The sequence below is a fragment of the Grammomys surdaster genome, unplaced genomic scaffold (assembly GCF_004785775.1).
Source record: "Grammomys surdaster isolate TR1022 unplaced genomic scaffold, NIH_TR_1.0 262433, whole genome shotgun sequence".
Classification (NCBI taxonomy): Eukaryota; Metazoa; Chordata; class Mammalia; order Rodentia; family Muridae; genus Grammomys; species Grammomys surdaster.
Genome location: NW_021625062.1, coordinates 4244 through 15986, shown reverse-complemented (window position 1 = coordinate 15986; position 11743 = coordinate 4244). Strand labels below are relative to the sequence as shown.

At 43.1% G+C, this 11743-nt stretch overlaps 1 protein-coding gene and 1 long non-coding RNA gene across 3 annotated transcripts; both read left to right on the top strand.

The window, feature by feature from the left end:
• The first annotated feature begins 2413 nt into the window (after positions 1-2413).
• Positions 2414-7780, top strand: LOC114616081 (nuclear autoantigen Sp-100-like). Of its 2 annotated transcripts, XM_028761617.1 has the most exons (3): positions 2414-3647; positions 4772-4931; positions 6761-7780. In XM_028761617.1, the coding sequence occupies exons 1-3, from the start codon at positions 3637-3639 to the stop codon at positions 6911-6913; spliced, it is 324 nt and encodes a 107-aa protein (XP_028617450.1). In that variant the 5' UTR covers positions 2414-3636; the 3' UTR covers positions 6914-7780. The 2 variants fall into 2 exon arrangements, 1 of the variants encoding a protein (XP_028617450.1); XR_003710587.1 differs by lacking the exon at positions 2414-3647 and having other exon boundaries at positions 4815-4924; positions 6761-6875.
• A 31-nt stretch (positions 7781-7811) lies between these two features.
• On the top strand, positions 7812-10334 carry LOC114616082. The gene is made up of 2 exons (XR_003710588.1): positions 7812-7883; positions 8836-10334. It is a non-coding gene; the product is annotated as an uncharacterized LOC114616082 (long non-coding RNA).
• Positions 10335-11743: the final 1409 nt, after the last annotated feature.

Here is an 11743-nt window from a genome sequence, read left to right as displayed (position 1 = left end):
AGATAGATAGATAGATAGATAGATAGATAGATAGATAGATAGATAGATCCAGCATGGGTCTGTCCCTTCCTCTTATTCATGGGAAGATGGTATGTGGTCTCTGAATGTGGTAGAACTGAGAGAGAGAGATCCAGCATGGGTCTGTCCCTTCCTCTTATTCATGGGAAGATGGTATGTGGTCTGGGAGTGTGGTAGAACTGGACTCCTGTTGACTGTCACCCTGCGTGGCTCTGTGGCCAAATACCTATAAAAGTAATTAGACTCAAGTTACTGGTCCTGAAAATGTAAAAAAAAAACAAAAAAACAAAAAAACTCAAGCATTTTTTCTTTTTTAAGTATAAAGTGTGTATTTAAATGAGATTTATTAATTTTGTGTTTTTTTATTGGAGTTTTGCCTGCATATATGCACCACGTGTGTAATTGTTGCCATATACACCTTCTGTGCTTGTTACCCGTAGATGTCAGAAGAGGGTATCACATGTCCAGGAACAGAAGTTATGGGTGGTTCTGAACCACCATGTGAGTAATGGGAATCCAACCCAGACCCTCTGCAAGAGTCAAGAAGTGATTAACAATGGATTTATCTTAACAGCACCCGATTCAGGTGTCTTCACCCTTAAGTCTCATGCTACCCTGTCCCCTCTCCCTTTGTGACCTATTGCATTTTCACTTCCTCTTCTTCTTTTATTTGTGGGGTGGGAGAAGTGTCAAGAAAGTGTTTCTCTGTGTATCCCTGGCTGTCCTGGAACTTGCTCTATAGACCAGGATAGCCTTGAACTCAGAGATCTGCCTGCCTCTGCCATGAAAGCCCAATACTCTCTGGGATAGAGAGATAGTTAAGTGGTTAAGTGTACTCAGAGGACGCTAGTTCAATTCCCAGCACCAACATGGTGGTTCACAGCCATCTATAGCTCAAATACCAAGGGAATCTGACATCCATGGACACCAAGCACACATGTAGTACACTAATATACACGCAGATATTACATTCATATACATAAATTAAAAATAGTAAGTTATTTTTTAGAAGAAAAGAAACCAGATGTTCTACAAGACAACAAATGAAGGAAGGAGGAAGGGTGGAGGTAAGGAGAAAGAAAGACACAGAAATAGAGGGAATAGGAGAGTAATATGTGAAGAAATGACACCTGGGGATTTTCCAAATGGATAAATGATATCAGCTCATAACTTAGGAAAGTCTAAATGGGATGATTAAAAACACATTTTTGTGAGGTTTATTTTTATCGTGAAGGCATGCTGAGTTTTCCTGATGCCGTTTCTGCATCTGTTGGAGTGATATGATTTATGACCTGTATTCCATTCAGGTGATGGAGTCCACTTATCCATTTGCAGGATGTGTTGAAGCAGTTTTGCTTTGCCTCACCTAAGTGGGGTGACAGGTGATGCCCGACATTTGTGGAAGGTCTGGCTTGGTTCTCTGTAGACGACTAATACAAAGAAAGAACCCAGATGTCCTTCAACTGAGGAATGGATTCAAAAAATGTGGTATATTTACACAATGGAGTATTACTCAGCTATTAAAAACAATGAATTCGAGAGGTTCCTAGGTAAATGGATGGAACTAGAAATTATCATCCTGAGTGAAGTAAGCCAATCACAAAAGAACACACATGGTATTCACTCACTGATTATTGGATATTAGCCCAGAACCTTGAAATGCCCAAGATGCAACTCACAGGCCACATGAAGCCCATAAAAAAAGGAAGACCAAGTGGGGGTGATTCAGTTCTTCTTAGAATGAGCAACAAAATACTCAAAGGAGCAAATATGGAGACAAAGTGAGGGACAGAAACTGAAGGAGGGGCCATCTGAAGACCATTCCACCTGAGTATCTATCCCATGTGCAGTCACCAAAGGTAGATGCTGATGTGGAAGTCAGGAAGTGCATGCCGATAAGGGCCTGATATGGATGTCTCCTCAGAGGTCTTCAAGAGTCTGACATATTCAGAGGCAGATGCTCACAACTAGCCATTGAACTGATCATGAGGTTCTCAATGGAGGAGTTAGAGTGAGGACTGAAGGAGCTGAAAGGGTTTGTGGCACCATGAGGGGAGCAACAATACCAACCAACCAGAGCTCCCAGGGTCTAAACCACCAGCCTGGGAGCACTTAGGGAGGGATCCAGGGCTTCAGCTGAATAAGTAAGAGTAGAGGGCCCTGCCGGGCACAGGTGGAAGATGAGATCCTTGATGAAGGCTGGATGCCCCAGGGGGTGGGAATTTTGAGGGTGGGGAAGTGGGAGTGGGGGGGGTAGATAGAGGTTACATCCACAGAGAAGAAGGAGGAGGGGTGAGGGGATTGGGGGTTCCTGGGTGGGTGGGGGATGGGGTAAGGGGATAACATATGAAATGTAAATAAAACATCCAATGAAAAAAAAACCAAAAAAACAAAGGAAGCTCAGCAGCCAGACAAGTCAGCAAATTATGCTCCTTAGTCACAAGGGACAAAGCTATCCTTCCCAGTTAGGAAAGGCTGTCAATTGGGTTACTCATTATGTCTATGACACCAACTGGCTTATTCTGAGCGCACACAGGGTGATTATTTGGGATCCTTGGTCTCCCAAGTTAGAAGCTATGCTCTGAAGTTAGACAGGTTACCTGTTTGGCTGTTTGCTAGGTGAGGCCATAGATAGGCACTGAGCCAGGTGGGGTTACTTTCTGCTTAGTTAGGTAGAGCCAAATAATACTCTGCTATGAGGTACAGACAACATGTTGTCCTGGGGAGCAGACAGACAGGCTTTGTGACCACATTGGTTGCTTGATAGGGAGGACTGGTAAGTGTGTTCCCTTGGACAGATGGAGGCACAGGAGCAGAACAGCTGACTGGGCTCTCCCACCAAGAGTGCCACTGATAGTAGAGACACAGCTGTACCCCCATCTTATCATCCTGCCCCATTTGTTGTTTTTCTGTGCTCTGCTGAGTCATTCAGTGCTTTTCATTGAACAAGATAGATGGAGACCTCCCCCAGGGCACCTCAGAGTTCTGGGGAGCTCTATGTTTGTTTCTGGTTCCCCAGTACAGAGAGACCTTAGGTCCAGGGTCACCATCTTGGTAAGGCTAATCCTAGACTGAGGAGGGACAATGCAGTCAGAGCAAATGCTTCTTTTCCCTTCACACATGGCTTTGGTGGCCCATGGGAAAGGTTAGTCTCATCTTCCAGTTGCTGTGTTTGAGTCAGGGGGAGGTAGTTGCTGGTTGGTCATTCTGTGTTGGGCACTAAGTCACAGACATCCTGACATCAACAAAGATGCCTTCCTAACATAAGGTTATCTGTCACCATCTGGCATTCCTATTCAGACTGTGGAAACATCACTCAGGTAATCTCTTAGCTTGGTTTCTATGGCAGTAATAAAACACCATGAGCAAAAACAAGTTGGTAAGGAAAGGGTTTATTTGGCTTATAGTTCCGCATCATAGTCCATTCTTGAAGTCAGGGCAGGAACTCAGGCAGAAACCTGGAGTCAGGAATTGAAGCAGACACTGTGGTGGCATAGCTTACTGGCTTGTTCAGTTTGCTTTCTTATATATCCTAGAACAGCAGGTCCTGAGGTGGTGCTGCCCACAGTGACTGGACCCTCCCACATCAACCATCAATCAAGAAAGTGTCACACATACATGTCTAACAGGTGATAGTTATGGAAGTATTCTTTTCAACTGAAGTTCCTCTTTTCAAAGACTTTAGCTTGTGTCAAGTTGACAGAAATCAAATCAAACAAATTAAAAAAAAAACCAATCATGACACAATGTGTATTTGTTATTCAATTTTCATCTTTTGCTTGAAAGTGTATCCTGTCAACTTTCTCACTCTGTTCAGCCCTTTGAATGTCCACTTTCATTTTTGACAACTTTTGTAGTACAATTTATTTGCAGTAAAATTTATGCATCTGAATATAAATCCAATGACTTTTTACAGAGCTGTGCACCCAGCACCACAGTATGAGTGTAGGACATAGACCTCCCCTCTCCATAAAAGAACTCCTTCACAGCTATGGACAGTCCACTCTTGTCCCCCTTAGTCCAAGCAGCCACTAATACATCTGTCTGCATAGATTTCACTTCTTGGCATTTTGTAGAAATGGAATTATACATCATGTCACTTTTTGTGTTTGACTTCTTTCATTAAGAAACAAATATTTTTGAGATTCATTCAAAAATGAATGTATTAGCATTTTATCCCTTTTTATTACATAGTGATATTTCATTGCATAGATTTGTCCAGTGTTATTTCTCTACCCACCAATTAAGGGCCATTTCAATGGCTTCTATTTTTTGGCTACCAACAATACTTCCAGAAATATTTCCATATAATTTGGTGAGAACATTACTTTTCATCAATCCTGTATGGGAACAACTAGTAGTGGGATTTGAAAATCATAATTAGCATTGTGTTTAATTTTATTTTTTGTATGACTGTGGTCTGCAGTATATATGCATGCATACAAAAACATTCACATGTGTGGGAGCTTATGTCTGCGCAGATGAACATGGCTGTGTGCACACATGTGTGAGGAAGTCAGAGTCAATGCTGAGCTTCCTTTTCCATCAGTATCCATCTTATACAATGAGGCAGTGTCTCTCTCACTTGAACCCAGAGCTTCCAGTTCAGCTGTTGATGCATTGGGGCTAACTCAAGACATTTGTCCTAAGTGTGTTAGTTCTTCAAAGTCTTTCTTTCATATATAAAACCTTATAGTTTCCACAAGCATCTATTTTACTGATAACCATTTTCCCATGGTATTTTCCCCTCTAGGATGTCCATCGAACATGAGAGCACAGAGACATTTCCCTTTGAACTTATATTCCAGCACTTCAAGAGACAGAAAGTGATGATTTCTAATGCGATAAGAAGTACATTTCCTTTTCTTGAGAGCCTCCGAGACCATGGATTCATCACTGGTAAAATGTATGACGTAAATGAAATTCACTACATCATAGCCTAGTAAACATGCTCCAAATTAAGCTACACTCTGATATCCTGGATCCAAACTTCAAATCGTATGATTGACAGGTGTTTAAGGTTGGGCTTAATTTTTTAAAAAGATTTCATTTTTTAGGTTCATGTGTGTATTTATGTGTTCCTGTATGTGTATGAGTTTGTGAGTGTGTGTGTATGCATGTGTGTATGTATGTATGCATGTGTGTGCATTTTCATATAGGAGCTGATGCCACAGAGCCCAGAAAAGAGCTCCAGATTCTCTGAAATTGGAGTTGCAGGTAGTTGTGAGCCACCTGATGTAGGTACTGGGAATGGAACCCAAGTTCTCTGCAAGAGCTACACATGCTCTGAACCACTTAGCATCTCTCCAGCCCTAGAACTAAATTTTGACAAAGGAAGCTCATGGATTTTCATAGCACTTTGTAGAAGCATCAGTTACAATGTTAAATTCATCAATTATGAATTAAAATTAAAATCTTGGTTTCCTAGATCTGGTACCTATCATGAAGATATTTCTGGAAGTGTTTTTGCTAGGTATTAAGGGAGAAGAAAACCGGAGGCCTCAGTAGATGGGCCTGCTTCTATCTGAGAGAAGAGTGTCCTATGTCACATTCTGGCATCAGTGAGTATTGCTGAAGTCAAGCTAGATCAGAATGGGAGTTCTCCATGGATGAGCAATGGCTTGAACAATTCACACCATGTAATATAAACAATCTAAACTAAACTAAACTAAACTAAACTAAGGAAATAAGCTAAAACTCAAAGGTGGTTTTAATTAACTGTTCAATTAGTTAAATTAAATGGTCCTGATAAAATCTCAGGTAGTAGATTTTGTTTTAAATAAGTGTTTATTTTAAATACTTAGATTTGAGAACTATCAAGCCTACAGAGTGTCTTCCTAGGATGAAATTTTAAAAACTATTTCCAGTGTTCTTTTGCTCTCCAGTAGTGTTCACAATCAGAGGGAATGAATATCTCTTTTGCTTTGTGCTAAATGAGTGTTAAAGGGGAGGCCAGGACTTGTCCTGTCAACAGAACACCATTGGCTACCTGCCAAGTCTAGTCCAAAAGTAGTCTGACTATGAGATATACATTAGTTTGCCTTATTAAAAAAATATGTATTTATCTTTATTCTTTTGTGTCCACCTATTCTGCCTGGACCTATGTGTGCATAGCACTTGTGTGCCTGGTGTCTCTGGAGGCCAGAAACGAACACTGAATCATCACATGGAACTGGAGTTACAGATATTTGTGAGCTCTTGCGTTGGTGCTGGGAACTGAACTTGGGTCCTCTGCCAGAGCAGCAAGCACTCTCAACCACCACGCCATCTCTTCAGCCCCTCTACACACTTGAAAAACTATTACATTTATTGTTTATTTATTTATGAGCATGTGTGTGTGTGTGTGTTTCTATTGTATTGTCATATATGGACGAGTCACATGGAAAAGTAAGAAACCAATTGTGGCTAGTTGGTTCCTGCCTCCACCATCTGATTCCCAGGGATTGAATTTAGACTATCAGGATTGGTGGCAAGTGCTTCTGCTCATTGAGTGATCTCACCAGCCACATTGTTGACTTTTAACCCATGTTTCCCTTTCAAAGGTGGCCCTTCTTACATATATAAATGAGGATGGTAGCCTGAAGGTGCCAGTGATTACTTTCAAACAGAAAACCTTTACTTGTTATATGAAGTAGTCATGCAAATATAAACTTCTCCTTAGATGACATAATTGTTTGCCATGGCTCTTCTGTGACTTGGAAGCCTGCACTGAAATTTTCTCTATTCGATATTTTTATTCAAGGATTTGCAAGATTCTTGTAGAGCGCTGATCCCTGTAGACAGAGTGATCTACAGAGCCCTGGAAGAACTGGAGAAGAACTTTAAAATGGAGGTCCTGTGGGAATTGTTCAATGAGGTCAACATGGAGAAGTACCCCGGTTTGAAATTCATTTGAAAATGGTAATTGGGTTTAACATCGCCCCTTGAGAGCACAGTCCTTTTTGTTGTCAACAAACATATATTAAGCTTTTATCATGTGCCATATATCATGCAGGGCAGTTGAGGCTATAGCAATATGAAACTAATGCATCATGCACCCCCTGAAAACTTATGACTAATGGCTACAGTTGACACCCTCCAGAGCTCTGCTGCTGGGCATTTAGGCTCTCAGGACAATGGGAGGCATACCATCCTCAGGTTATGTAGAAGAGGATAGGATTAGAAGTGCTGGTTGTCAGTAGGGTAGCACTGTTGTGTCTCTTCAGTGGGAACCCTTATAACGATATACATGGCAGTACATGGTTACTGCCCTCCTTGAGTGACAGCTCAGCTGTGGATGCAGGATCCATCTTAGTGTAGCACCTCATGCTCATAGAAACCAATAATCTGTGAGCCAGCTCTTCAATCCCATCTCACCCATCTTCAAAGCTGCTGGGGCTTCCCTTTGGTATGTTCCAGATCCTAGACCTTTGATCCATGCAAACCTCCTGTTTCTTCTTACCATTGTGATACCCTGGAAGCCATGTTTTGCTTCTCTTTTTCCTGTTCTGATGTAGTCCTTTACTCCCCTCTGAACACTGTAATTGCAACATAGCTGACAGAGTTTCTTTTCCTTTTTTGTTCTTGACCTTGAGTGTTTCATTTCTGTGTGGACAACATAAAGTCAATTCTGGGAGTCTTCTCTCTCCCAGGGAATGATGGGTGAACCTTGTCATGGGAAGCCCATTGAACTTGGAGTGACTGGAGAGCTAGAAATCCCTAAATGTGTAATTGTGAAACACTGTCCCTTTTCCCTGCTAGAGATGTCTAATGGCTTCCTCTTCTTCTTCCCTCTCCCTCTCCTCCCACTTCAGTGTTCCCGAATGTATTGTGTTTCCAAGGAAGTGATAGAGGGGACCCAAACTCCCAGCTAAGTCTTGAACAAGGTAATTATAGCTGCAGAAAGTTTCTTATCTCCTCTGAGAATAGGAAATAAAGATTACCATTAGAAGAGTGTGAATCAGAAGAAGCAGAGACAGCAAGGCAGGCAGTGGGTATGAGCGTGGTGTTAACTTTCCTGTACTGGGACAAATTACCCAGGAGGAGCCGGACATGAAAAACCCTGAGGCAGGAGAATTGTGAGTTTGAGGCCAGCCAATTTACATAGGAAAACTCTCTCAAGAACAAAACAGAACCTGGACAGTCAATTTCTTTGGGTTCATGGATTTAGAGATTTTAGTCAAGATGGGTTGACCTCACCATTTAAGACCTATGGTGGGGCACAACATCAAAGCAACGCAAGACAAGAGAGGAGGTGTCTGTGGCCCTTCGAAGTTAGAGTCCTGGTGATCCACCTTCCTTCTACTGGGCTCTGCTGATTAATGGTATCACCAGAATCTGTTAGTATTATTCTGAGGGGCAGACATCTAATATATGTTCCTTTGAAGGGAGAGGCATCTGATAATCAATATTTGAGCATCCTCTAATGGGAATTAGAATAATGGCAGAGCAACCATGATATCAGGTGGTCATCCTGATACCCACGATGAAGGAATCTGGGCCCAGTGTTAGGAATCCAGACTGAAATAGACTGAGAACACAGAAATCACTGCAATTTAGACAAGCCCCTGAAGCAGATAATCCATTTTGAACTGTGGAGGTGAAGCACTATGGTCCATGGTAGCCTCAAAGCAGAAACGCTTTTTGAGAGAGATGCTCCTGTTCTTTGTGAGCCCTTATATCTCTAAAACCAGATGTGTGATGGGTGGGATTTTCCCATACCAATGAAGTCTGCAGACATCAGCAGGGTGTCTTATGATTTAATTAAATTCAGATAAGGTACTCAGTGTCATAAGGTGCTCCAACTCCTGAAATAATTGTCCTTCTTTGTCTCCTTAGGACCTAGTGGCAGCTGTTCTCAAGCAAGCCTGACCTGGTCACCCTTAGATCCGTCCTCATCTGAGGGTCCATTCTGTTGACTCTATAAGCATTGCTGTCTCATCCCATGAGTCTCAGTTTGCCTTTGTTGCAATGATGTAACACTACAACCAAAAGCAACTTGTGGAGGAAAGGGTGTAGTTCACCTTACAGAATGCTGCTTACTGGCTTGCTCCCCATGGCTTGCTCAGCCTGCTTTCTTCCCTATCTCAGGACCATGGACACTTGGTGACACTGCTCACAGTTGATTTCTGATTGCCATACACATGCTGTGGTGTACGTGTACTAAGCAACCAAGTGTAAAAAGTATAGAGGGGAAAAAGTATGAGCAGAAAAATAAAGGTAAACACAGATCCAGATCAAGAAATAGGGCCAGATGGGGATGACACGGAGAGAGGACAAATGAAGGGCAGAGTGGGCTGTGAGAAATGACAGAAATGAGCACATTACTTCCACTGAGAAGGGTCAGATGTCCCGTTAGCAAGATGAACCTGTGATCCCCCAGATACAGAGACCCTACTTTTCTCAGGCTTAATCACTGTACAAGATCCTAAACACACTGCCCAGGCCTGTCATCTTTCTTGGCTTATTTTTGCAAGTGTCTAAAGACCTACTAAAGACCTGAAGGATGTCTCTCTGTGGTGGCTTTTTTGCTGTCTTCTGCTTAATAATGTAAGAGATGACCCCCAACTTAGTGGCTCCTACAGCATATGGCACTGATTTAATTATAATTTTCTTGGGTCTCCAGCCTCCCCATGTGTGTGCATCCCAGGGAATTCAAACTCAGTTCCTCCCACTTGTGTGACAAACACTGACCCACTGAGTCATCTCTTCAGCCTGATGAGTTTCTGTTTCTGACTTGCCTTAGGCAGGATTCTCAGAAATACCAAATCTAAGGTTCTTAACACATGAATGAACCATGCAGCTAACGGGGTCCCTCAGAGGATAGAATCACCAAGAGAGAGGAGGTTTCTGTCACTGATAGTGACCACCATCGTTCTTATCTGCATTATTTTTTTTTTCTAGGATCCTAAGTTTGGCAAAATGGGACTTAGACTGGAGTCCAAGTTTGAGACGAGTTTCAAGGAAGTGTTTGCTATTCAGGAAACAAACGAAAAGAGTTGACTGAAATCAGAGTTGTGGCTGGTGTCCTGGCACAAGCTGCACATCTGGTCAGGTCTGCCCACCTGCAGCAGCAATGAGTGTTCTTTACAGACGCCATCATTCCCAGACTGTGGGGCTGTGGAATCCTGGGTGTTCGGCCACACCCCAGAACCCAGAGACCCAACATACAGACCCCTTGCCGTGTCACATAAGGCCCAGGTAGAGGGCGGGCTAACAGGTCACCCAAGCCCCGCCCCTCTCCCCCTTCTAATATAAGCAAACCCCTTCTGACATTTTGGGAGAGCGCCACCATCTAAACCCACCCATGTCAATAAATCTGGACGACTTTATTTCCACGTGTCTCTTGAAATCTTGGACTCATTGTGTAAGTCAAAACCCGAGCGGCGGAGTGGTGGGAGAGAGAAGCCTTTTCGCCAGCCCCAGTGCTCTCTGTGCTTTAGTGGCACGCAGGAGACTTTCTCCTGACAACGGCAGCCCCTGCACCGCCTTTGCAGGGCCCCATCAACAGAGAGTGCTGAGCTGTGGTCCCCGGTGCTCTCTCCATTCCAAGGGTCAAGGCTGGAGCCTGTCTCCAGCTGGCTTTGCTCTGCCCGCACCCCCTCCCACACACTCACACACATATGTTTCTTTCCTTATCTCCAACTCTCCTGAGAGCAATCCACAATAGACCATGAGTTCCAAGACTTCAATCCACATGGTGGCTCATTCCTGCAGTACCAGTCCTTGAGAAGCTGAGGCAGGAGGATAGCTATAAGTGTGATACTAGCCTGGGCTGCATAGTGACTCTCAGCTACCCTGGCTGATAAAGGTTTTGATTCTGGAAAAAAACAATCCACTCACCAAGTAAGGAAAAAAAGTCTCAATTCAGAATCTTTGTCCAGAGACCCACTGTAAGATAATGTCTCAGACACCAAGCCTCAGGGTGGGGTTCTAGAGTTGGGTCACTGTCCAACCAAAGGTGATTGGTGGAGTATCCGTAGGTCCTTAAGTGTTAAACCAGCACTGGGGCCAAATTTTACCCTATAGAAAGGCATTACACACCATGTGAGCTACACACAAAGTGGCATATTTGCTTGTGGATGGAAAGAAGGTCACCACAAGACTGATGGGGTCTGGTGACACTTGCTACGATGCGTTAATAAACGGATATGAGTTACTTAATCTGACAATCCCAAGTAGTCATGAGAAAAGAGTCCCTCACACCTGCAGCCATAAGTCAGACAGCAACAAAGGCATGTGCCTGTCCCTTGTGTTCAGAAAGATAGCACTCCAGAGAAGACTGTGTCCTAGGTTCAAGAAGTGACTTGTGCCAATGTCAGAGTCCTGAGACTCAAAGAGTGGGGCCATGAAATAGATATGTGTGAGGACTTTAAACCTGTTTCCTTGAACTTAATTCTCTGTGAGAGCATCCCTTTACTCTTTCTTGGAAGAAATAGCCATCTGTGTCCTCCATCTTGCTTGAATAAAGATTGGCCTCCCAGATTGGCTCAGTGAACAAACCAAGTATGGAACTGGAAGGCACATGAGAGGGGCTACACATGAAAGGAGCAACAAGCCCAGCAGATAGGAGAGGATAGGAGATTGTGTTTAGGTTTAGATATTGGATAAGGAAATCTGGAAAACTAGACTCGCTAACAGAGTTATCAATAGTTTAAATTATTTTATTGATTGTTCGTGTATTTCCCACTCAATCCCACTCATCTTCCCATCCCTTCCTATTCCCCTCCACCCTTGCAACCTCACT

Coding starts and splice junctions, on each gene's coding strand:
- LOC114616081 (XM_028761617.1), top strand. Junction 4,932..6,760: donor TCACTGGTAAAATGTATGAC/GTAAATGAAATT, acceptor TTTTTATTCAAG/GATTTGCAAGATTCTTGTAG.